The 26,901-nt window shown below is 48.1% G+C and overlaps 1 protein-coding gene and 1 pseudogene across 1 annotated transcript; one reads left to right on the forward strand and one right to left on the reverse strand.

Moving 5' to 3' along the window:
* On the forward strand, positions 1-26,666 carry Dmrtb1 (DMRT like family B with proline rich C-terminal 1). Its single transcript, XM_052718352.1, has 5 exons — positions 1-143; positions 19,355-19,992; positions 22,398-22,603; positions 24,182-24,392; positions 26,429-26,666. Exons 2-5 carry the CDS (start codon positions 19,410-19,412, stop codon positions 26,491-26,493), a joined length of 1,065 nt encoding a protein of 354 aa, XP_052574312.1. The 5' UTR covers positions 1-143; positions 19,355-19,409; the 3' UTR covers positions 26,494-26,666.
* On the reverse strand, positions 1,222-15,581 carry LOC128096977 (osteoclast-stimulating factor 1-like; annotated as a pseudogene).
* Positions 26,667-26,901: the final 235 nt, after the last annotated feature.

Below are 26,901 nucleotides of genomic sequence, written 5' to 3' on the forward strand. Positions count from 1 at the left end.
TTGGAGAACAAAGGAAGCTCTGGGGAAGCAGATGTGCTTTGGTAGCATTTGGCGTATAGCATGAAATCACCCCTGCAGTCACAACGTTAACCCGTCACAACCTGTCACACTGTCCTGTGTTCTTACAGACAAGAAGTGACCAGGTAAGCAGACCTCTCCTCCCAACAAAGCTAGACTTTCTTCCACCGCCCCCCCCCCCCCGACTTGGTATTCATTCACTCAATAGGTTTTCATTAATACAGTGAACTTAAGTAGGTAATTTAATCCTCCATTGTGAAGGCCTATGTTACCCAAATTAAGGTAAAACTTTTTTTAAAAATATGGAAACACATGAAAGACATTCAAATTAATGAATTTAAGCTCTTAGAAAATGGGGAGGCAACTGTGCATTGATACTGGGATCTATTTCTATTTACATTTCTTTTTATACTTGTTCTTATTAAATTTACTTATTTTATGTGCACATGTATGTACAGGCATACATGCATGCGTGTGTGTGTGTGTGTGTGTGTGTGTGTGTGTGTGTGTGTGTGTGTATGTGTGTGTGTGTGAGAGAGAGAGAGAGAGAGAGAGAGGTGCCGGGAAACATGAGCCGTGGTGGACAGTCGTGTGTAGGTCTCAGGGATCAAACTCAGCTCATCAATTCTTGGCAGCAAACACATCTGCTCGCTGAGCCATCTTTCTGGGAGCAATGTGTATGGTTTGAGACTGTCAGAATGATGCCTGCTCTGTTTCAACACCAATGTTTTAGCTACTTTTTTCATTTTGTGGACAAAAATACCCGACAGAAACAACTTGGGGGAAGAAGGATATTTTTGGACTTACGGTTTGAGAAGGAAGCCACTCATCATGACAGGAGGCCAGGAGCATCAGCAGGAGGTGGCTGGTCACACTGCATCTATAGTCAGGAAGCAGACAGAGGTGAAGTCTGGTGATTATGAGTATTTTAGATTTTGCTTTATTTTATGTGTTATGGGTGTTTTGCCTGAGTGTATGTCTGTATACCACACGCATGCAGTATCCTCTGAGGCCAGAAGAGAGTGGCAGTCCTCCAGCACTGAGGTTAACAGGGCCTTCTACAGAGCAGCCAGGGCTCTTGACCACAGCGCCATCTCTCCAGCCACGTTGATAGTCGAGGCTCACTTGGGAAGAGATCTTCAGTGTGGGACTGTCTAGACCAGGTTGGCCTCTGGTATGTCTGTGGGGGTTGTCTGGACGGCATCAGTTGATGCGGAAAGACTCCTCCACTGTGGGCAGTACCATTCCCTGCATTTGAATCCTGAACTGTACAAGAGCGGAGAAAGTGAGCTGAAGGCAAGCTTGCACACATTCATTCTCCCTACTTCTGACTGTGGATAGAACCGGTGTACTTCAGGTTCCTGCTATCTTGAATTCCCTGCAACGATGGATTGTAACTCAGTCTTGTAAGCCAAATAAACCATTTTTCCTCTATAGTTATTTTTGTCGGGGTATTTTATCACTGTAACAGAAATGAAGCTAATACAGCTGGCTTCGTCTTTTCTTTCCCAGACAGGGTTTCTCTGTGTAGCCCTGGCTCTGGAACTTGCTCTGTAGACCAGACTGGCCTTAAACTCAGAGATCTGCCTGCCTCTGCCTCCTGAGTGCTGGGATTAAAGGCTTGAGTCACCACTGCTTGTCTGGGTTACTAGATTTTTTTAATGTAGATTTTTGTGTGTGTGTGTGTGTGTGTGTGTGTGTGTGTGTGTGTGTGTGTGTGTGTGTTTTGCTGGTTTTGTCTTTTGGGTGGGATAATTATGCTGCAAGGTTAGCACTTCCCTTCTCTGAGAGCAAACGGACTTGAATCCATTCTTTGTCACAAGCCAAGCAAACTGTCAGACTGTGGCTCCTTGTAATATCTGCAGTTTCTGGGTGTAGATGACATCCTGGAGGTGCAAGCCACCCTAAGCTAGGTCTGCACACACCTTGCTGTGTGCTCCACCGTCGATCAGCAGATGTCTCAGGAAGAATCTTTTGTTTTGGTTTTGGTTTTTGGTTTTTCGAGACAGGGTTTCTCTGTGTAGCCCTCACTGACCTGGAACTCACTCTGTAGACCAGGCTGGCCTTGAACTCACAGAGATCCGCCTGCCTCTGCCTCCTGAGTGCTGGGATTGAAGGTGTGTGCTACCATCGCTGGCTTCAGGAAAGTTCTTGAAGTTGTTTATTTATATTACCCCCTTTTCCAAAAGAAGGATAAATGCTCCATCAATGTTTTTGTTTACAGTGGCTTCATTCTTTTTCTGTTTTTTAATACAGTCTGAGACCACAGCCCATGGGATATGTCATCTACATTGAGGGAGTCTTTTCTCAGTTAAACCTCCACGGAAACTCAAACACCCAGAATTGTGTTTCCTGGTGATTCCAAGTTGGGTTTAGTGGGCAATGAAGATGCTAACAATGGATCTACTCACTCTTACACCAACATCACATCCAATGTTTGTAAATGAATGGTTCTCTCCCACCTGCCAGTTCCTGAATAACCACTCAGAGGTTTAATATTACTTATAAATGCTTACCTGGTAGCTCAGGCTTGTTACTCAGGCTCTTCCTCTTAAATTAACTCATTTCTATTAATCTATGCATTGCCATGTGGCCTGTGGCTTACTGGTTCTCTGACATCTTGTTCCTTGGGTGTCTGGATCTAGTCTTTCTCAACTCTGCCCTTCCTTCTCCCTATATCTCTGTTTGGCTTTCCCACCCAGCCTTATTGTGCCTGGTGATAGGCCAAAACAGCTTTATTTATCAACCAATGAGAGCAATACATATTCATAGCATATAGAAAGACCATCCCACAGCAAATATTTTAAAATATTGTTAGAGATTTATCTTTATGTATGTACATGTTTTCCCTGCATGCATATATGTGAGCCACATATATACCTGTGGATGAATAAACCTGGATCCTCTGAGTAGTTCCTAACAGCCAAGCCATCTCTCCAGCCTTAAGACATCCAAGGTTTTAATCCTATGTGACACTAATTACTTGGGGTTAGTATTAGACCGCATAGGTTAAAGGCTCAGTCTCCTAAGACTGTATCCATTTCAGTCATCAACCACTAGTCCCAGGTCTCCTAATACTTCTGACCTACTGATTATAAATCAGGGGTTTTCACAACCCCCTACTCACTGGGGATTAAGGCTAAATATAACAAAAGATGCTCCTATCACCATATCACTTAAAAAAAGTGTTCTGGGTTGGAGAAATGTCTCAGTGGCTAACAGTACACTCTGGTGTTGCAGAGGACCTGAGTTTGGTTTCCAGCACCCATGTCAGGTGCCTTACAACCACCTATAATTCCAGCTGCAGGGGGAATCTGCTGCCTTCCCTGTAGGCATCTGCAGCCACATGCATATATCCACACACATGCACGTAACAAAAAATAAACCTTTAAAAGGGGGCTTTAGCGACCCTGTGCCAGGAGCCAGAAAGAAGGTCAGCTATGTATCACTTCAGAATGTCACAGCCAGACACTATGATATAGCAGAAAAAGTCACATAGCTTTGGACAGAAATAAATAGAGTCTTGCATTTTCATTTTTCTATCTGTGTGGCCTTAGACATGTTATTTAGCTTCTTTCTGGGTTTATTTATTTTTTTCTTCTTTAGACCTGTAATTTGTGTTCACAATAACTACCTTTTAGGGTTGAGAGAATGTGCACACAAGTGTGAGATAATGTGCTTCAAGTATGGAGCTCAGGGCCCCCGCCATTAACAAGCACTCTGCCAGCACTGGCTGGCTGCCTCTGCTGCCCCTTTCCTACCCCGCTTCCAGAGAAAGCCTGTGTTCCTGTAATGCCCCAGGCTCAGCTCTTCCACTAGAGTGGACGCTCCGGTTAGCTAAATTCCTACTGACTGACGGTTGGGACAGGAACTGAGGAATTCACACTGCTGGAGATGTGAACTTCTATGACAATGCCCCAGGATGTGTCAAGACATAAGACAAGTGGGCCATCGATGACTCGATGACTCATGACTGCCGCCTGGAAACAGAGGACAGGGCAGGCAGGGGGGCGTCCTCTTGTTCCTCAACAGAACCTTCCACCCCGGTGCTTTGTTCAGCCGGGGTCTAGCAACAGTTACCCTCAGAAGGTTCCCAGTATTACTTTTGAAGGTTCAGTGTCCCCAAAACTCTCTTGGTCCAGGCAAGTCAGGAGAGTCGGACATCACATGTTTGGGAGTCTGAGCCCTGGGTTTCTGACTACTAGAAGCGTGTTTTGGTAGATGCTGCCCCATTACAGCTACCAGAATAGCTCAGCTGGGAGAGCACGAAGCCAAAGAAGCCCTTTCCTATGAGCTGGGAGAGCGTGAGACCGAAGAAACCCACTGCTAGGTCAGCTCGGAGAGCATGAGGCTGAAGAAACCCACTCCTAGGTCATCTGGGAGAGCATGAGACTGAAGAAACCCACTCCTAGGTCAGCTGGGAGAGCATGAAGCTGAAGAAGCCCACTCCTAGGTCAGCTGGGAGAACATGAGGCTGAAGAAGCCCATTCCTAGGTCAGCTCGGAGAACATGAGGCTGAAGAAGCCCACTTCTAGGTCTGAACCCTGGGTGGTTCCTCTTCTAGCATCGGAAAAGGTTATCTAACTTTTTTGAACCTGGATTTCTCCATCTGTGAAAACACATCCTACTCTTCCTTGAATTTGTAATGAACTTTATATTATTAGATTAAGTGCGCACAACACTTGCAGTGTTGCAGGATGTCAGGGAGCATCCCTTGTTTCTCCCAGCTACCGGGCTACTGTGTCTCTGAGCACCCTGGAACTTCCCTCCAGGGAAGGAAGGTGGCTCTTGGGCAGTAGGGACCGCTGTCACCGCTAGCCCATTCTTCTTACTCACTTCCTTGCATCCCACCCTCCTCTTCACACCAGAGTGATACAGCTTTCATAAGCCTCTGGTGAAAGATGGGCAAACCGTAAGCCACAGCCGTCTCTAGCTTATCTAATGTGTCCCATATGCTTTCCATGATGTTAACTGTATCTGAGCCATCCTCTGTCTTGTACGTTTAATTCGTAATCCTTCTCATTCCAGAGGAGTCCTGAGGTGCCAAGGGCTCAAATGTTTATTCTTAGAGTTATTCAGCCCCAATCAACTAATTACTCTGACGAACTGTGTATCTCTACCCCCATTTGCTTGACTAGGTTGGAAACAATGATAGGCATTCATCTTGGGTTTATTTGTAAAAACTCTGACAGATTGAGAATTACAGCGTTCCTTAAACTGTTTCTTAAAATAAATATTTCTGATTTAACCGGCAAGTTAAAGAGGAGAAAGTGACAACCCCCTCACTGATCAACTAAGTTAAGGCATGTTTAAAGGAAATGGTGAGGGAGGCCGTAATTGCTTTATGCTCTGAAGAAAGCCGTTCCCAACACGTCTTCCCACCTTTCTGTGGGAGCAATTGTTTGTGAAAAGAAGTTTCAGTGTTCCTGGTGGGAGTCATTGTTTACCTACAGTAGGTTCAGGGAGAAAGAAGACATTAGTCAAATACTTTTAAAACTAAGTTTCCAGAGTTCTTAATGGTATTAAATGTCCCAGAGACTTCATTAGTCAAACAGTAAGGGCGTAATGACCTCATGCCTTCTGGTGGGGCTCCTGGGCCAGTGTGATGGGTTGTGTATCACAGGCGTGCTATGACCTGGGAAATAATGGTAGCCTTCTGTCTTTTTTGGTTTGCACAGTTTTTATTGGTCTTTTATACGTAACAAGATAAATATGGAAATATTCCTGTAAAAATAACATCAGTGTGTATGAGATTTCAAAGTGCAAATGAGTTTTATTAGATTCTCCTAGTTGGCGTCTTCTAATAGGTAAATATTTCTTGTTCTAGGGCAGGAGACAGTGTATTGATCACATTTAAAAGGTCTGGGGGCTGGGGAGGTGACGCAGTCAGAAAAGCGCCTGTCACCTAAGCATGAAGACTTGAGTTCAAATCCCAGCACCCATGTGGCTGCAGTCTCAGTGCCGGGAAAGCAGAGATGGAGGGAGGGTCCCTGGAGCTGGCAGCCTAGTGAATGGGTGGGTTCCAGGTTCAGTGAGAGACAGACTCAAAAACATAACATGGAGAGTGATAGACATAGGCATCCAGTGCCAATCTCTGGCCTCTACATGTATGTGCACACGTACACATGCAAACAAAAAAATTAAGTCCTAAGTGGCCAAGACAGAGATCCACACCAGTGACCCAGCCACATGACAGAGGACTGTGTGGAAAAGACAGAGATCCTCACCAGGGTGACCCAGCCACATGACAGAGGAGTAAGTGGAAAATACAGAGATCCATACCAGGATGGCCCAGCCACACCACAGAGGGCTGTGTGGAAAAGACAGAGATCCACACCAGTGACCCAGCCACACCACAGAGGGCTGTGTGGAAAAGACAGAGATCCACACCAGTGACCCAGCCATACCACAGAGGGCTGTGTGGAAAAGACAGAGATCCACACCAGGGTGACCCAGCCACACCACAGAGGGCTATTGGAAAAGACAGAGATCCACACCAGTGACCCAGCCACACCACAGAGGGCTATTGGAAAAGACAGAGATCCACACCAGTGACCTAGCCACACCACAGAGGGCTGTGTGGCAATGCTGTGCTCCACACAAAGGTTCTGGAACAACTTGGGTCTGAGCTGCCGTTGAAATCTGGTCTTTGGTGGGCAGAGGACTGAACAGACACATTGGAACAGCACTGTTCAGTAGAAGGATGCAAGAGACACATGTAATTTCAGATCCTCGGGCAGCCACATCAGAACAGTGGAGAGTCATAAGGAAGGAGGACTTAACTGTTCCAATATGTACTCGATGCAAAACTTTAGAGCTATTGGCATTCTTCTCTTTTTTTTTCATACACTGTCTTTGAAATCTGGTATGTATTTTATACTTCCAGCATCTCTCAATTTAAACTAGCCTTTCAGGGCTCATAGGTCACAAAGAGGGGACAGGGACACAGAATGGCAGCTTGGCAGAGTCCTGACGGCGCCCGGAAAACCAATGTAGCCTATTGCAGTCTTGTGATTGGAGGTGACAGCTACAACTCCCTCCTTACCACCCTTCCCTTGGCCCCTCCCCTCTCTATGATGCCATGTCACGGATGCTATGCCCAGACCAGGTGCCAGATACCATGGTGGGCATCATTCCATTATCTCTGCCCCGTGAGAACCACAGACCTCAGATCATAGTTCAAGTACATGAAATAACTAAATGGGAGCAATATAGAGTAGTGGTTAGAACAGACTTAGAGGTTATTCACATTGCTCCCATCACTGTAAACCTCGGGCAGGGATTGTCCTAATGACATGCATTGGTGTTCACTGTCAAACGGACAACACAGAAGAACTTCCCGTAAAGATATAGTATATGATGTACATGGAGTCATGCACGCAAAAATATAAGCATTCATTAATATTAATGTCACTAGTGGGGTAAATGTGGGACCGTGTAGGATTTGTATACATTAAGCAGGAATTACTATATGACTGGAGCTCAGAGGAGTCAAGTGACTTGGCCTAGGCAGCACAGTCCATGCCTGCCGACCAGGGTCTCGTCTCATGCCATTGTCTTTAGTATTTCTTTCTATTTGTTTTCTTTTACAATCTAGAGTTAACTCTGTGACATAAAAGAAATGGACTCTTGGAAGGTAAATTCTTTTTAAAACTTTAAAAAAAATTGTATTGTTAGTATTTGTGTGTGTCTGTGTGTGTGTATACGCTTGTGCAAGTGTGTAAATACACATGATGGCAGGGGGTTGTGCCTCAGCTCACCGTGGAGGCCAGAAGATGACCCTGGGGGAGCATTTATCTCCTTTACATGGGTTCTGGAGACCAAATGCGAGTGGTCTGAGGGAGAAGTTCTTTTTTTCAAGATTTATTTTATTTATAAAATTATGGGTGTATCCGTGTGTGGGTGTGGTACATGTGTGCAGGTGTTCACAGAGGCCAGAAAGTGTTGTTGCATGTCTGGTGCTGGAGTTACAGGTAGATGTGCCTGAACTGACGTGGGTCCCCTACGAGAGTAGTACGTGCTCCTAACTGCTGAGCCATCTCTCCAGACCCTGGATGTTGCCATTCTCATAGAAGCAGAATTTGAGGGAGTTGTTTTGTTTTATTTTGTTTTGTTTTTATCTAAGAGGCCAAACAAGCAACACTCACAGAGAGAGGAAGACTGATTTTCCCCTTTTCATTTGTGTGCATGCTGTATGTGTGTTGTACTTGGTGTGCATGTGTGTATGCATGCAGGTATGTGTGCGTGTGTGTGTGTGTGTGTGTGTGTGTGTGTGTGTGTGTGTGCAGGTATGTGTACATGTATGTGTGCTTGCAGGTGTGTGTACATGTGCATGTGCATGCAGGTGTGTGTACGTGTGTGTGTGTACATATGTGTGTGCATGCAGGTGTATGTACGTGTGTGCATGCAGGTGTATGTATGCATGTGTGTGCATGCAGGTGTGTGTACATGTGTGTGTGCGTGCAGGTGTGTGTACATGTATGTGTATATGCATGCAGGTATGTGTGCGTGTATGTGTGTGTGCAGGTGTGTGTACATGTATGTGTGCTTGCAGGTGTGTGTATATGTGTATGTGCATGCAGGTGTGTGTACGTGTGTGTGTACATATGTGTGTGCATGCAGGTGTGTGTACATGTATATGTGCTTGCAGGTGTGTGTACACGTGTATGTGCATGCAGGTGTGTGTACATGTGTGTCAGCTCATTCAAAGGCCTCTTGTCCCTTGGTGGCCTCTATCTTACTGTGGGTTCTCACGATGCCTTTGTTTTTTGCTTTTTCTTTTTGAAGACAGGGTCTCACTATGTAGCTCTGGCTGTCCTGGAACTCATTCTGTAGACCAGGCTGGCCTCGAACTCACAAAGTTCCACCTGACTTTGCCTCCCGAGTGCTGGGATTAAAGGCGTGTGCCACCACTGCCAGGCTCACAACAATTTTCTGAGTGTCTAGTATTTGCTGAGCATAAAGAAAAGACAGCTAAAGTCCTTCCTAAAGAGACTGACAAGAAAAAAAAATCAAAAAAGAAAGGAACAGGAGAGGCTGGGAATTGGAGCAGGCAAAGAAGATCCAGTTACATCTGGTGGGTGGGGCCTGGCAGGGGAGATTGTGAGGAACTGAAGTGCTGAGGCAGGATTTTCAAACATCGTCTAGAGATGTAAGCCCTTTCCTCCACCTTCTCAGTGAAAACTTCAATAAAGCCCCACTGCTCAGTAGAGAGAGCTTGGAGATAGGAGGAGAGCAGAATCTGGGTTACAGCTGCCAGGGGAAGGACGCTGCAGGCGGGAAGCTTCCAGTTAGGAGGCGTTCCAGAGCACGGGACATTTAATGACTATAAATGATGCCCGTGCGTACTATATAATGCAAGACTCTTTACAATGAATATGAATTAAACAGTACCAAGAGCAATCATATTAACCCATGAGAGGCAGGATTAGGAAACCAGGGATCCTGGGAGGAAAGGGGCCATATCTGAAGTTGGGAGTCAGGTATGATCACCCCTTTGTGGTTAATTAGGCAAAGGGGAGATGCCTTGGCAACTGAAACTTGTCATTTTGTGACTGTCTCTGTCGATGGGGACAGACTTGCTTAAACAAAAATGTCCTAAGCAGGAGATTAATTTACCCCCCCCCCCAATAATCCAATCAATAAACAGGCAAATGAATTGGACAGGCCTCCAAAGAACACAAAGAGCCAATAAATATGTGAAAAAATGTTTGACATCTTTATCCATCAGAAAAATGCAAATCAAAAAGACATTGAGATCCTACGTTATCCCAGTCAGAATGCTCTCATGGAAAAACACACCAGGGCTCCCTCCATGGCTCAGCAGGAAAAGACACTTGCTGCAAAGCCTGATTATTCATTCGGCCTTCAGGGCAGAAGGAATGAACTATCTCGACTTGTCACCTGACCCCCACACATGCACTGTGATGCATGCACACACACACACACACACACACACACACACACACACACACACACAAAAAAAAAAAAAAAAATTGTAAGAAGTTTTTTGAAAGGAAAAAGATAGAGAACGCTGGTGAGGAAGGGGGAGAGTCCTGCACACTGCTGGTAGGAATGGAGTGTGGTGCAGTCACTGTGGGAATGAGTGGGAAGGTTCTTTAAAAAGTTGACCGTCATTGGATGGGGTTTCTAGAACGACAATTAGGGTGTTTGGCCATCCCATCACCAGAGTAGGTCAGTTCAGGCTGTCTCTCGACCTCTGCCAGCAGTCTGTTGTGGGGGTATCTTTGTGGATTTCTGTGGGCCTCTCTAGCACTTTGCTTCTTCCTATTCTCATGTGGTCTTCATTTACCATGGTCTCCTATTCCTTGTTCTCCCTCTCTGTTCTTGATCCAGCTGGGATCTCCCGCTCCCCCAAGCTCTCTTTCCCTCGACCCTTGCCCTTCATTACCCCCCTCCCCCAAAATTTCAAGTACAAAAAAAAAAGTTGACCGTAGAATTGCCACGTGATCAAGTTACACTCCTCCTAGGTATATACCCCCAGGGACCTAAGTCAGCACTCAGCAGAGGTATCAGCATATCAGTGTTTATTACAACACTACCCACAACAGTCAAGTGATGGAATCACCCTAGCTGTCTGGTAACAGATGCATGGATAAAGAAAATTTAGTGTGTGTGAATGTGTGTGTGCATGCAAGGCATGTAAGTGCATGCAATGGCTTTCCCCCATTTGTAGTTAAATTTGTTTAGTCAGCAGACAAAATAATTGGTTTCGCTATGACATGTCCATGTATGCACATCATTGCACTTTTGCTTATATTCACCCCATTACCTCCATCCAGCCTTGCCTTCCCCTCCGTCTGTTCTCCTTCCTCCCCCCAGATCACCTCTGTGCTTTCACATCTCTCTCCCACACACAGTTAAGCTTAGAATTGTTTTCTCTCAGCCAGGTGGTGGTGGTGCATGCCTTTAATCCCAGCACTCAGGAGGAGAGGCAGGCGGATCTCTGTGAGTTCGAGGCCAGCCTGGTCTACAGAGTGAGATCCAGGAAAGGCACAAAGCTACACAGAGAAACCCTGTCTCAAAAAAACAAAACAGCCGGGCGGTGGTGGCGCATGCCTTTAATCCCAGCACTCGAGAGGCAGAGTCAGGCGGATCTCTGTGAGTTCGAGGCCAGCCTGGGCTACCAAGTGAGTTCCAGGAAAGGCGCAAAGCTACACAGAGAAACCCTGTCTCGAAAAACCAAAAAAAAAAAAGTACTAAAAAAAACAAAACAAAAAAATAGAATTGTTTTCTCTCTTACCCTCTCTTTTCCCTCCTTCCTTCCTTCTTGACCCCATTCTTGGCTCATTTGGCTCCCGCCCTAGTTAAGGTTTCTCTTGGTACGATAAAACACCATGACAAAATAAAAACAAGAACAAAAAAGCAACCAACACACACAGATAGACAGGCAGGCAGGCAGACAGACAGACAGACAGACACACACACACACACACACACACACACACACACACACACACACACACACACACACACGAGAACAAAAACAAAAAACAAAAAACACAAGACTGGGGAGGAAAGGGTTTATTTCACCTTACAAATTCTAAGTCCATCACTGAGGGAAGCCAGGACAGGAACTCTGCAGAGATCATGGAGGAAGCTGCTTCCTGGCTTGCCCTCACAGCCTGCTCATCCTGCTTTCTTATTGCACCCAGGACCACCTGTCCAGGATGGCACCACCCACAGTGAGCTGGGGCCTCGCACATCAATCAGCAACCAAGAAAATGTACCACAGGCTTGCCCCTAGGCCAGTTTGGTTTGGGCACTTCCTCAGTAGAGGTTCTCTCTCCACAGTGACTCTAGGTCGTGTTAAGTTGACAAGCTGATGTAAAACTAACTAGCACAGTCCCCTTTCCACTGTCATATCACGGAACTGGAGAGAGATCATCACTAAGCAAGATAAGCCGGATTCAGACAAACGTCACATTCCTCTTATTTAAAAAATATATATATTAAAAATATATGACATTCACAAGGCCTCAACCCTAGACAAAGAACTACAGACAACTAAGGAACCCTGAGAGCGGGAGAAACAGTCTTCCCCAGGGAAGAGCATGTTGATTGGTTAGCCAATGCCAAATAGTCAGCCCTGAAAACATATATACAAGTAACATTATATGGACTGAGTAGGTTGTATTTTTATATTTGGGGATACACACACACACACACACCACCACCACCACCACCAACAACAACAACAACTAAAAAATAAGCTGTTAAAGGAGTGGTGACGTACACACATCTTTAATCCCAGCACTGGGGGAGGGGGGGGCACTGGTCTACAGAGTGAGTTCCAGGACAGCCAGGGAAGCTACACAGAGCCCTGTCTTGGAAAAAAAAACAACAATAAAACCAAAAAACCAAACCAAACCAAAACAAAACAGGCCATGAATTTGAAAAGAGAGCAAGGTTGTGGACAATATAGAAGAGCTTGCACAGAAGAAAGAGAAGGGGACAAATGATTATTATAACCTCAAAAACTAAAAATTATCCTTAAAAATATATCTGACATGAAAGTATAAGAAGGAATATTTCAAAGGAGGAAAAGGACAGGGTGGGTGAGACAAGAGATAGTAATGGGACTGAATATGCGCTAAATACACGTTGTACATGTATGAAGATAAAATGAAACCCATCGTTTTGTTCAATGAATATATGCTAATTAAAAATTTCAAAAATAGACAAAACCATCAGAGTAGGAGAAAAAAAATACTGTCTAAACATAGGGAGAGCGGCCCACCTTGAACCCACCAAGCTGTCCTTCCTTGACATCCAGGTTCCCTCTTTTATATCACATCAGTGTCTTTTTAAATAACAAGTTAAAGAAATGTGCTATATTTCTTAAAAGCAGCAGCCTGAGAGGCAATCAGCTCTCAACATAAATACACAAAGCTGTCAGTTTGCCTGAGTTTCCAAGAAGAAAATAAATAAACCACCATTGAAATTTACCTTCACAAATTGAGACTTGTGTGAGGGTAAACTTCTGAGATTTGTTTATTCTACAACCCCAGGGTTTCTGCATCGTATCATGTGACTACTGATTTAAAAGATATAAAGTTCTTTACTAATATTTTCAAAGCACTATGCAAATTCCTATCACCTTGGGTATATTTTGCCCTTCCAGCTGTGAAGTGAACATGGAAGCATTTTGTATTTAACAAGACTAAAATATGTTAACTCAAACAGCTTGCTTTGAATAGGATTTTCCCTTAAATTATTAATGAGAACAGGAAGAAAGCTTGGGTGGTCAGGTGTGAAATGTGAATAAGCACTTTTTTAGGCCCAATTGTCCACCATTGCCTGATGTTCAGACATAAATTTGATAATGCAAAATTTAACCTTGCAGTCGTCTATGGTATAATAATGTAATAATACTAATAATACTAATAATAATGTAATAATGCAGTTTATGTCCCAGACTTTTTTTTTATTGGTTTTTCATGACAGGGCTTCTCTGTGTAACAGCCCTAGCTATCCTGGAACTCACTCTATAGACCAGGCTGGAAACTCACAGAGATCCACCTGCCTCTTCCTCCTGAGTACTGGGAATAAAGGCATGTGCTACCATACCCAACTTTGTGTGTGTGTGTGTGTGTGTGTGTGTGTGTGTGTGTGTGTGTGTGTGTATGTGGTGGGGCTTGAGTCAGGGTCTTGCTGTGTAGTTCTGGCTGGTGTGGAACTTGCTATGTAGATTAGGCTGGCCTCAGACTTGCAGCAATCCTCATGAAATTGCAGGCAAGGCTTTAATATATATGTAACAAGGGCTTTAATATATATGTAATAAAATAAAATTATGATATGTTATACATATAATAAAATATATAAGTGCTGGGAGCTGATCCCAGGACCTCACATGTGCTAGACGAGCGCCCTGTGTACCACTGACCCCTAGCCTTTGCCCCAGAATTTTTGAAAATACCTACTGAAATTATGATATTGAAAAGACTCTTAAAATCTTTATTTTGTCAGAATAGCTAAGAATTTTCTGTTAAATATTTTGGGTTATTATTACAATAATAAAAACCCATTCAAATTATCCCAAACCTTGAGGCACAGAACTTTACGTTTGTTTGTTTGTTTTTGTTTGTTTGTTTGTTTGTTTGTTTTTCAAGATAGAGTTTCTCTGTGTAGCTTTGTGCCTTTCCTGGAACTCACTTTGTAGACCAGGCTGGCCTCGAACTCATAGAGATCTGCCTGCCTCTGCCTCCCGAGTGCTGGGATTAAAGGTGTGCGCCACCACTGCCCGGCCACGTTTGATGTTTTTAACAGGAAAAAGAATTCTTCAAATTTCTGTAGCTTGATAAATAGAAACAATTTCTTTGCAGCCTAGTCTGGTGAACACAAATTATTTTATACAGAAAATTATCCTGTCACTTTTTGGCTAACCAAGAGCGAGAGCTATTCCCTTAGGTGTTCTACTCAGGCTCAGTGCGACACGGCCCTGCTCACACAGATTACATTACCAGTGTTCTTGTGGAGGGAAACAAGGTTTGGGGATGGCTAAAGCAAAGAAATGGGTCTTTTTGCAACTCCAGAGAGAAATGGATCCAAGTCTTCTCCATCAAGATAATCTTGCTGGGGTGGGATGGGCTGGCTGGGGAGGTGACTCTCCAGGATAGTGCTTGCCGAGCAAGTGTGAGCGCTGAGTTTGGATGCTCAGCACTCTTGTAAAAAGCTAAGTGCACATGCCTTGATCCCAGGGCTCAGGAGACAAAGATGGGAAGATCCCTGGAGCTTGCTGGCCAGATAGTCTGGATGAATTAGTTAGCTCCAGGTTCAGCGAGAGACCGTCTCAAAGAACAAGGTGGTCAGTGATGGAGGGAGATACCTAGTGTCTACCTCTGGCTTACACACACACACACACACACACACACACACACACACACACACACACACACGACGTACACATACACATAAATCAAAACGTTTTTGTTATAAAGTGGCCCTGAGCATAGTACTCCAATCAGATCTGTTTCCTGTCCCTTTCCAGGAGCCATGCACATTCAGCATTAGTGGCCATGGCGGGGACCAGCTTCTTCCTGTTGTCTCTTAAGTCTGTTCTCACCTTTTGCCAGGAGCGACTGGACAGTGTCTGTACAACCTTCTGGGCATCAGCATGAAAAGCCATGTCTCCGCACTCATTCTGTTTGTTTTGTTCACTGTTTGGCTCTGTAAACAGTACTTCTGCTATGTCTGTGTGCTGACCACGGCAACTCCAGTACAAAGCTTCCAGCTTTGTGTAAGCCATTAACACCCACTGGGCTGTCCAAACAAGCAGTCATCTAGCTCCAACTGCCTCACGTTGGAGCGCCAGGCAGCTGGTGGTCGGTGGATTCTGCCTGCTCAGCCACGCTGCTTGGAATTAGCTGAGCCCTGCCTTTGCGGGCCCCCTTCCATCAGTTGGTATCACTTGAATGAGTCATACAGATAATGTCGCCTTCCTCAAAGTACAATCCACCTGGCTTTCTGGATCCAGCATCACACAGAGCTCTGAAGGCTGTAACTTGCTATAGTCTGGCTGGTTTGGGAGGCAGCTTTGCCATCGGGATTCCCCCAGCAACTAAACCTAGGGACAAAAAGCCAGGGGACCACTCCTGTCACCATCATGGATGGTCCCCAAAGCTTTTTTTTTGGCCTGGTATGTGAGGATGAACCCCCAGGACTAGTACCCACACTCTGTGAAGGATGCATGGTCACAGGCATCCAGCCTCGGAATGCCCTACCCAGTTCTTGATACCAGAGCTCCTGAAATGATTATTTTTAGGTATTATTTTTAAATAACAAGGTTAGTGAAAAAAATTGGACAGTTTGAAATTGGGTGGCATTGAAGAAAGAGTTCCTACCCTTTATCTAAGGGGCCTGTTTTTAAAATCTGAGATGAACAGATTAGGTGGTAGAGCTGGGCAGACAAACCTAGACACCTAGACGATGACCACCACCACCACCTCCTCCTCCTCCTCCTCCTCCTCCTCCTCCTCCTCCTCCTTCTTCTTCTTCTTTTCAGGCTTTCTCTGTGTCGTTTTGGAGCCTGTCCTGGAACTCACTCTGTAGACCAGGCTGGCCTCGAACCCAGAGATCCACCTGTCTCTGCCTCCCAAGTGCTGGGATTAAAGGCGTGCGCCACCACCGCCTGGCTAAAACCTAGACTCTTTAAATGGTGCCAGCTACCTGTTAAATTCCCGAAGTGACTAATAACCCAAGGAACATGCTCTTACGCACTTCCAAAGATGAAGAATACTTTTTTTCAAGTGAGCAAAGATTTTTCTGAACTCTTTTTCAGCTCTCCAGGGTCTAATGAGCTTAAAGAGGCAGCAACTTCTCCCCCCAGAGCGGTGCCATCAGGCTCAGGGAAATCCAGGCCGACTCCATCCGGCCACCACCAGAAATATTTCAGAACAGGGAATGAAAATTACACTGAAGTTAACTAGCTAGCAAGCATAAATATCTCCTTAAAGAGAACTGATTCTGCCCAAAGCTTTTCAGCTTGGGTATTAGTGCCTCCCCCCCCCACGCCATGACATTCATTAAGAGTGCCAGAGTGCTGCAGATTTTTATCAAAACAAATTATAAATAATTTAATGTCCCTGATTAATATTTGTAGCTGGACCTGACTGTAATCAAAAGTACAGAGGAGCTTAAGTCAGCTGGATCTGACGTTCAGGGCCTAGCTGGGCTACCGAGCCGGCTCCAGGGCAGCCTGAGTAATTTCACTAGTCTCCTCAAAGAAAGAAAGAAGGAAGGAGGGAGGGAGGGAGGGGAGGAAGGAAGAGAAAAGAAAAGGTGGCATTATAGTTGGATAACTTGCCTAGCATGCAGGAGCCCTGGTTCCATTCCCTGCACACACAAAACCCCTAGGAAGTTTGGGCCAGCCTTTCCACATTTTGGATCGCTTTACAGAGATAACTAAATTCACGAGAACTAAAACAGTCCACACTCGCCGGGAAGTGGTGGCACACACCTTTAATTAATCCCGGCATTTGGGAGGCAGAGGAGGCCGATCTCTTGTGAGTTCGAGGCCAGCCTGGTTTAAAAAGTGAGTTCCAGGACGGCTAGGGCTACACAGAGAAACCCTGTCTCGGAAACAAACAAAAACAGTCCAGACTCTCACATCAGGAGGCTCTGGCCACTTAATGCCGGGTCTCCCCGACCTGGGTCAGGGACTTACCATGTTCACTGGCTCAGCCACGGCCACCACATCAGACAAAGTCGCGCTTCTCTGAGGTGCTGAGTTTCCGCACCAGTGAGCGGTCTCCGGGGTAGATCTTCTCAAAGCAGACAGGTCTTTGAAGTGGTGGTTGTAAAAGACAGTGATCTTGCCGCTTCGGTATTTCCACCTTCCAGCCGAGAGCGCTGTGATGGAGGTGAACTGGAAGCGTGCAGACCGGCAGGACATTGAAGTCGCCCTTGCGGGCAAGTTGTCTGACCACCGATCCCACGGCCAGGGACCCCTGCCCGGAACCTGAGCTCTTTTTCACAGGGTCACAGCAGTGCGTTCTCCAGAGGGCAAGTGGGCAGAGGCTGCCCAGATCCCAGAGGGATTTCTGCTGAAGTTCCAGGCTACAGCAACCGGAGTCAGGACGGCCGCTGTGGACCGAAGCTGGCACAGATCCTACCAATAATGCCGCACACATGGAGTAAGAGTTCTGGCTCTGCCGGGCGGTGGTGGCGCACGCCTTTAATCCCAGCACTCGGGAGGCAGAGGCGGGCGGATCTCTGTGAGTTCGAGACTAGCCTGGTCTACATGAGCGAGATCCAGGACAGGCACCAAAACTACACAGAGAAACTGTCTCGAAAAAACCAAAATAAAGAGTTCTGGCTCAAGAAATTTAAGACTTTGGGGGAGCTTCAGGGAATCTGCACTGTGTAGTGACATACATTCCCACTTCTGTGGTTAGGTTCTGATCTTGTCAACACAGCCGGTCTGCTGACCCTCTGAGTTGGCTTGGTTACCATTTTGGGGAAAAAAAAATGAGCCAAAGTCAGGGTGTAGTGGCACATGCCTTTAATCCCATGACTCTGTAGGCAGAGTCCTATGTGAGTTCAAGACCAACCTGGTCTACATAGTGAATTCTTAGACAGCCAGAGCTATATCGTGAGAACCTGTCTCAAACAAACAAACAAATGCTAAGATCTTTTTTGTTTTGTTTTTTAAATGACTGATTGTGTGGGTTTGGGTTATTAGAGATTTTAAAATGGAGATTTTTTTTTATTTTATTTTGTGTGTCTGTTGCTGTTTTTGTCTTTTGGGTGGGATTATGCTGCAAAGGCTGGCACTTCCCTTCTCTGAGGGCGAATGGACTTGAATCCATTCTTTGTCACAAGCCAAGCAAACTGTCAGACTGCGTCTCAGGAAGATGTTTATTTATATCATCCCCTTTCCTGAAAGCAGTACGCATGCTCCATCAACGTTGTGTTTGCAGTGGCTAAGGATTCTTGTAAGTAGTTTTGTCTTTATAAAGACGATTACAACACCATGTAAAACAGGAAACACACCAAACCCAAAAAATTCAAACTAGCTCCAGAATATCTTGTTTCTTTTACTTTAGATTTTTTTTTTTTAAGGTAGATTTTCTCTGTGTAATAGCCCTGGCTGTCATGGAACTCGCTTTGTAGACCAGGCTAGCCTGGGACTCACAGAGATCCTACCTCTGCCTCTGCATCCCGAGTGCTGGAATTAAAGGCGCGCGGCATGTGCCACCACTGCCCGACTACTTTAGAACATTATTAAGCACACATTTTTCAGATACGAGTCTTGACACTAACAGGACTCAAAACCTCAGAATTTCTGTAAGGGCACGCCTGTAAGCAACCACCACACTGCACTGAGCTCCGAAGAGTATTCTGAAAGAATGGGAGAGAGATGAGGGCAGACGCAGCAGCTTCAGAGAAATTGCCTCCTCTGGAATTTTCCTACGGAACGGGTTTACTATAACACCTGTGTTTCTCACGAGTTTTAAAACTCTGGACCGTTGAGCAGTCCGCCTTTTTTCAAAAAAAAAAAAAAAATTCAAACTGTTTTCCGGTTACAATTTGGCGGGAACAGAAAATTTGAAAATTCAAGCACCGAAGACTTCAAATCACCCACATGACATCATACATACAATAAGTATTCCATTTTTTAATTTATCCAGTACCCCACTATCCAACACACAGAAATACTGCAACTTTTGCATCCCCCCAAAAAGAGGGGAAAATGCAAGAGCCCCATCGCAGTTCCGGAGACACTCTGCGCGCGGTTTTGTTACAAGTGTATCCAAATGTCCCAGCACCTGGGACTTGTCGGGCAACGCTCATTTCTGCTTCACTTGCTCTGCAGCTTCCGGAGGTGGTGGCTGTGTCTGGAAGCGGAGCTTGCCAAGCTGGACGACAAGATGCTTCGCACCCCCAAGTGCTCGAGGTGCCGGAACCATGGCTACCTGGTGCCAGTCAAGGGCCATGCGGGCAAGTGCCGCTGGAAGCAGTGCATCTGCGACAAGTGCTACCTGATCACCGAGCGCCAGAAGATCATGGCTGCCCAGAAGGTGCTCAAGACACAAGGTACCGAGGAGCAGGCGGCGACCGGGGGCACGCAGGGGCCCCAGCTGCCTCCTGGGGCTCCGGTGGCGGCCCCCGCTGCTGCTGCCGCCGCCGCCGCCACCGCCTCCTCGAGCTCGAGCCTTTGCCCACAGGCCAGGGTGGCTCCGGGAGGCGCAGGGCCAGGCCCCGTGGCCACCTGCTTCCTCGAGAGGCCCCCGCAGGCCTGCAGCCCAGGCCCGAGCGCCTTCCAGCTGGTCCCAGGCGGCCGCCCGGGCCCCAGCACCTTCCAGCCTGCTCTGGGGAGCCCCGGGGGACCGCACGACCGTCCCTCCGCGTGGCTGCCCCCCGCCAGCCCGCAGCCGCCCAGGCCCGAGTCCTGCGGGCCCGAGCCGCGCCTGCCGCTGCGGCCCGTGCCCCGACTGCCGTTCACCGACTACGGTAAGCCCGGCCTCGTGCAGCCGACGGTTCCTGGGGCCTGCGTCAGGCCGGCAGCCTCGGGCTCTAAGCTGGCGTCCCAGACGGGGGTCGGGGTGGGGAAGGCGCCTTCCCCAGGTAACCCCAGACAGGGATCTGGGTGGGTGGCTGCTGGGGGCAATGGGAAAAGGCTGGTGGGAGAGAGTGGACGGGGCAGGGCCGGGGAGGCTGAGATGCAGTTGTCTTGCCCTTTGTACTTTTTGCAAGCAAAAAATGGCAGCGGGGCTGCTTTGGCGGTGGCGCCGTCTTGTGGACCCTCTGGGGAAGGAAGGCAGGCCGGGCCTCCCGTGCCGGCTGCTCATCCCCTCCCCCTCCTCCCAAGCCTCGCCCTCCTGCGCCTGCGTGCCCCCCCCCCCCCGCCCCCCCTTGCCATTTTTCTCCCCACGGAGACGCTTTTTGAATTTGCTCTCTGGACTGCGCCTGCGCACCCTGCTCTCGCCTGGCGGAGCCTCCGAGTTTCTCCTAACCGCTGTCTGGCCCAGTGCACCTGCGCTCACGGTTTCGGTCTCACCGGATGTGGTTGGGCATTAAGCGTTTCTGCAACTAGGCCAAGATGTTGCGGCTTTTTTCTCGCCTCACTCTGTGCGTAAATTACATTGTTTCCTATGCAGTCTTGCTTTCACGTTTAAAGTACGATTTTTTTTCCTTTTCCTTTCTCTCTTTTCTTTTCTTTTTTTTTTTTTTTAATAATTGATTTGTAGTGCATTGGTGTTTTGCCCGCATGTATGTCTGTGTGAGGGTGTCAGATCCGCTGGAACTAGAATTACAGACAGTTGTGAGCTGTCATGTGGGTGCTGGGAATTGAGCCTGGGTCCTCTGGAAGAGCAGCCAGTGCTCTTGACCGCTGAGCCATCTCTCCAGGCTCTAAAGTGCGATTTCAAGTAATGGAGAGTTTGAGGCTCTTGGAAAATGCCCCTTGAGATGTAGATGTGGTTTTGGCACCTCCCCATGAGTGTCCCAAAGTCTGAGTCAGCAAGCTGTTCATGTGTAACCTTAGACAAGGCGCTTTCAGTGCCAGACTTTCAGAAATCTGTGAGCCAGAGTAAGTCATCCCTTCTTTAAACTGCCCTGGGTATTGGCCACAGTGACTAACATACCTTCCTTGCCTTCTGGGATCCTGTCCTTGTGGGAAGGATAATGCTCTTCAAAGAATCCTGCTAATCAATGTAGAGAGGTCTGGTAATTGGTGAGCCAGCTGTGACCCAGCATCTGCAAAGGTCTTTGGACGGGTGAAAGTGTGGCCAGGCAGTCAAGGGCGGTGAGGTTGAAAATGAGCAGGAGGGATGCTGTTCCGGTGACTGCAGTGGGAACCACCCGGGGTGTCTGTTCACATCCACACGACAGGAACAGAAATGGAGTGAGGACCACCACACAGAGACTTAGACCCCCCCCTTGGTGCACCAGCACTGTGGAACACCGAGCCTGCTGCCAGAGTCAGGTGTCCCTCCCCAACACCGTGCCACGCCAAGGAGGGAACTGAGAATGCACTGCTCGTCTCGGCACAGGTGTGCCAGAACTCACCCTAAAAGATGGGGCTCGCTGTTAGTGTTGGGTGGCAGTTACGGTAGATTCCTAAGTGGTCAAAGTGCTGGAGATAGGTGACCGTGGAAGGTTAGATGGGATCCCTGTATCACTTCCACCGGGTCCCAGGGAATGGCAAGCTTGGCATCGCGGTCTCCCGGGTCACAGCGAGACAGACATACCTGACTGAAGAAGTCTCCCATTACACCCTAAGAACCTGGGGAAGGGGTGGAGCACGGAGGGCATAACTTGGCTGTTGTCCTCACTAACTCACGGCACCTACTACCTGCTTAAGATTAGGTTCATGAGAACCCCCCACCCCCAGGATCTGGAGGCAATTGCTAGTTGCTGAGCCAGGAAGAGACACTTTTTTTTTTTTTTTTTTGGTTTTTCGAGACAGGGTCTCTCTGTGTAGCTTTGCGCCTTTCCTGGAACTCGCTTTGTAGACCAGGCTGGCCTCGAACTCACAGAGATCCGCCTGGCTCTGCCTCCTGAGTGCTGGGATTAAAGGCGTGCGCCACCACAGCCCGGCTAAGAAACACTTTTTATTCAGTGGTGTGGCCTCCCGCGTTCCTGTAAGTAACCCTCGTTAGTCTTACTGGTTCACACAAAAACACAGAGACAATGAAGTAGGGAAGGGGCCAAATGGCGACGGCCTCAGCGAGGAGAGGGCGAGGGATGAACGTGATCACAATACGTTGTATACACGTGTACAGAAGTATAATGGAACCCGGGATGCGGTGGGATGTGAGGCTCCTTCCGTTGGTTATGCCACTTTGTCGTGCCCCGGGAGACAGCACTGATCCCTCAGGTCTGTGTTATTAACAGCTCTCTCATTGTCTTCTCAGGGCATCCTCTGAGATTCAGCTCTGATCGTGTCGGGGGAGCTGGGTACCCCGAGAGAGAGCCTTTCCAGCAGTGCCCTGCCTGCGTCCCCATGCCATCCTACCAGCCCTTCCCACCGGATGGCCAGGCTGCATCCTCAGCTCTGGGGATCCCTCAACAAAGAAGCTTCCGTCATGTCTCGTGCAGCCCCTACCATGGGGGCAGCTTGGTAAATCAGAGCCCGACTCCTTTCCAAGTTGGTCCTTATCCCAGCTGCCCTCACCACTCTCACTGGTCCTCAGTCCCCGAGAGCCGGCTGTCATAAGGGGGTGTCTCTAGGAGTGCACACACAGGTGGGTCTGCACCCCCAGGCCTGAGCTGTGGTGTCCGCTCCTTAAAGTTGGAGGCCAAAAGACACTGGGAGCCCAGGGGTGACCATGAAATTTGGCTCATGCAAGACGGCTGTAGCTTGAGAGTTTTCTTTCCAAGTCCTACCAAGCCCAGGCAGTCCAACAGCCCATTTATAAAATAAACACACAGACGCTTATATTATTTAAACTGTTAGGCCTAATGGCTCAGGCTTCTTGTTAACTGTTTTTATATCTTAAATTAACCCATTTCTATTAATCTATACTTTGCCACGTGGCTTACCGGTACCTTACACCTTCCTTGTCATGGCGGCGACTGGCAGTGTCTCCCCCTCTGCCTTCCTCTTCCCAGAATTCTCCTCTCTGTTAGTCCCACCTATACTTCCTGCCTAGCTACTGGCCAATCAGTGTTTTATTTATTAACCAATCAGAGCAACACATTTGACATACAGAACATCTCACAGCAGACAGCTGCTAGAAAGGCCTTTATTCTGCTGAGCACCAATGCCACAGGTCTCGTGAATGAGACTTGGGATTCAGGACACTGGTTGGTTTGCCTTCAGGGATGCCCTGCTTCAAGCCCAGGTATTTTCTGCTATCCCAGGTGTGTCTCAGAGGCAGAGAAAACCTGGCTTTTGACTCTCATGGCACCATTTACTGCCCAGCCTGAAAGATGTGGGTGCTCCCTTTGCCCCCATTACAGTCCAGGAGAACAGGTGTCACCAGCTTGCAGACAAAGAGAGGCCCAGTGAAACCTGCAGCACACCGTCTGCTCACACAGAAGCCTGGGCTGGGCACCCAGGGCAGGGCTCTGCCGACGACAGGTCCACCAGACGCTTTTGTTAAGGATGCCATTCCAGTCCGTGTTTGGGGCTGAGCTGTCACACCGGCCCCAGGCAGAAGCTGTGTTCCAAGGAGAGACTTGGAATTAGAATGCTGACAATCCCCTTCCCACCCTCTCCACTCCCCCCCCACATCTGGATTAAACCTAAGAGCCAGTAGATGATTTTCACTCATGTGCTGCCGCCCTCACCACAGGCTTGACACACACCCAGTGACCTCCCCTTGTCCCTGCCTACTCTGTGCTTCTGTATGTGCCTCCTCTAGTCCCCTCTTCCCAAGAGTGCCCAGCCCCTGGAGTTGGGCAGACCTAGGGAGCAATCCTCCTTCCTCCAAGCCCTGAACCCTGGGGAGTTCTGGTCTCCAAAGTCCCTTCGGGAAAGTCCCCAGGCTCAGCTAAGATATGGCTGCATCCCTGCTTGTCTTCATTCATGTAGCAGGTGTTTGCTGAACACCCCTGGCCCAAGTGCCCTGTACACAGAAGTGTCTCTGCCCCCATGGGAACTCCCCCGCCCCATTAGAGAAATAAATGATGTGATTGATCGGCCTGCCTGGCTCACTGTCTCCCTCTCCGTCCCTCCTTCTCTGTGTCCATGCAGGTGTCAGAACCAGCCCGGGACCTCCAGCCAACCTACTGCTCACCACCGCCACCTCCGCTGCCGCCTCCGCCACCGCAGCCTCCACAGCAGTCCAACTTCCTCCCGTCAGGCTATCTCTCCGCTCTCCACTTACTGGCGCCGCCGCCGCCGCCACCATCTCCCCCGTCTTTCTCACTGACCATCCTGTATGACACAGACAAGGAGGATACCAGTAAGAGACCAATGTCTCCAGCTCCAATGAGCTGGGAAGACTTTGTGGAGGAGAAGTGGGGGTGGAGAGGGGTCTTGGGCTGAGCTCCGTCCTGTAGCCTCTCATGGTCTGTAAATGCACCCGGGGAGGTTGGAATGGCTTTGAAGGCCTTCTCTAACTTCATACGTAGGACTGACTCTTCCCCTGACAGCGCTATGGCAAGGGGTGGAAGAAGTGGACTCTAGGTGTGCTCCGTGGATCAGAGGTTCCCGGACTTTTGTTTTTTTTTTTTTTTTTTTTTTTTTTTTCTTTTGGTTTTTCGAGACAGGGTTTCTCTGTGTAGCTTTGCGCCTCTCCTGGAACTCGCTTTGTAGACCAGGCTGGCCTCGAACTCACAGAGATCCGCCTGGCTCTGCCTCCCGAGTGCTGGGATTAAAGGCGTGCGCCACCACCGCCCGGCTTTCCCGGACTTTTGATCAAAGACTTTTGATGACCTACAGCCATAGCAGGAGCCACTCTGGAGACACCACTGTTGTCACTCCCCAATGGGATGACAGGAGCTAGAGAGTGCCTGGCAGTTCTGCCATTGCTGCCTGGGAGACCTGAGCACGGAGCCTCAGGTGTCTCCCCCATAACACCGTCCCCCCTCATAGGGTCAGCAGGCCTTTGGGATTTATGAGCACTCTGCAATTTCTTTGTAATTTTTTTAGAAAATTGATATTTTATTTTTATGCGTATGTTTGTATATGTGGGGGATGTGGTGGGCAGAGGATAACCTTCAGGAACATGGTCCATCTCCTTTGAGACAGGGCATCTCATTGTCATTGGCCTGGAGCTCACCGACTAGGCTAGAGTGGCTGCAGAGAGCTGGGAGACCCCGCTGTCCCCACCTTCCTAGCCGGCATGCCTCTCGGGGCTTCCAGGGAGCACACTCAGGTTCTTCTCATGCTGGAAGGCGCGTGCTCCGGCAACGCAGCTGTCTCCCCAGCCCTGGGGGTTTCTTTCTTCCTTTTTTAAACTCAGTTTTAAAAACTTAGCTCTTTTTCGTGTATGTGTGACTGAAGGTCGGGGAGAGCTCTGCGCCCTGCGAGCTAAGTCATCTCTCTGTCACACCACCTCTTCATTTGGTTTTTGTTTGTTTTTTTGAGGGCCCTTTTGGCTTTAATGTTTCTTTTTATTTTCTTTTTAGATTTTTTTTTAAATTTGTGTGTACAAATATGTATGTTTGTCGAATGTGTGCAGCTGCCTGTAGAGGCCAGGAGAGGGCATCGGGTCCCCTGGAGCTGGACTTAAGGCAGTTAGTGGTCCAACGCAGATAGATAGACGCTAGGGACTGAACTCAGGTCATCCACAAGAGAAGCAAAGGCTGCTAACCCCTGAGCCGCCTCTCCAGCCTGGTCTCAGGCTTTCTGAGGCTTTAGTCTTTTCAGTCTTCTGGGTCTCCTGCGATTTGGGAAAAGTTGGACAATTCAAAAAGCTCTTTAATGTAAATATCAAAACTGTCCAAGGGACAGGCAGAGTCTGGTGCTATCCAGTTTTACCGAAAAGGACAGTGGAGCCCACAGCACACTTGCCGTGTGGCTGGCGTAGTGTGACTTGAAGCTCGCTGGCTGGTAGCCTGAGCACACACTTCGGTCTTGTCTGTACTGACTATGTGACCTTGGGCAAACTCACACTGTCTGTGGCGCTTCAGGTCCAGCACCCGCCAAAGTGGACAGATAGCGGTCTCTGTCTCGTGAGACTCTTCGGAGGATGAACTACAGTCAGAAGCCAGCAAGGCATTCAGGAAATTAGCTGCCCCTTATGTTCACCGATGTCTGTGACAGAGGGCAAGTGGAGGTTCATAGCTGGGAGAAACCAGCCAGGAAGAGCCAGGCTGGATGGGGGACGCAAGGCTGTTCCGTGTGGCCAGGGCCAGAAGCCAGTCTCTTGCCCAGCAAATGAAAGCAGAGTCACTCTCCACAGGAGCCTGGGGACAAGAGAAGGCCTTGGAGGAAGTCTGCATCTGAGGACTGGTGGCTCAACCTCTTTCTCATCTCGTTCTTTGTCCTTTACAGATGATCAGGATGCGGAGGCGCTCACCGAGCCCAGCCAGCACTCCTCCCAGGAGCAGTCCAACTAAGCTGCAGGCCGCCGCGCAGGCCATGGGCGGGGAGGGGCGTATACGGCAGCAATTATTTTTTCCACCTTTGTTCATGTTCTCTAGCGAGGAAGGATATTGATAGGTGTAAAATGGCAGCTAGTTCTGATTTCACGACAGGAGGATGAGTGTGGTTCCCAAGGTTCTCTGGACCGTGTGTGTGTGTGTGTGTGTGTGTGTGTGTGTGTGTGTGTGTGTGTGTGTGTGTGTTAAAGTGGTATATGAAGGGAGAGAGTGTCCGGGTGGGGCAGGGTCTTTGAAGAATGGAGGCTGGTGAAACACAAGGTTAGGAATGAATTTAGCCATCCTGGGCCATGCCACTTATGAAATCCACCTCTACAGGTGGCCTCTGATTTCCCCAGGCCTCACGCAGGACAGAAGGCACCATCC

The sequence above is a fragment of the Peromyscus californicus genome, unplaced genomic scaffold (genome assembly GCF_007827085.1).
Source record: "Peromyscus californicus insignis strain IS unplaced genomic scaffold, ASM782708v3 Scaffold_5__1_contigs__length_169319896, whole genome shotgun sequence".
Classification (NCBI taxonomy): Eukaryota; Metazoa; Chordata; class Mammalia; order Rodentia; family Cricetidae; genus Peromyscus; species Peromyscus californicus.

Excerpts from the sequence above, each read along its gene's own strand:
- Dmrtb1 (XM_052718352.1), top strand. The coding sequence starts at position 19,410 with ATGCTTCGCACCCCCAAGTGCTCGAGGTGCCGGAACCATGGCTACCTG. Across the intron at positions 19,993-22,397 it reads ACTGCCGTTCACCGACTACG|GGCATCCTCTGAGATTCAGC; the intron begins GTAAGCCCGGCC and ends TTGTCTTCTCAG. Across the intron at positions 24,393-26,428 it reads CACAGACAAGGAGGATACCA|ATGATCAGGATGCGGAGGCG; the intron begins GTAAGAGACCAA and ends TGTCCTTTACAG.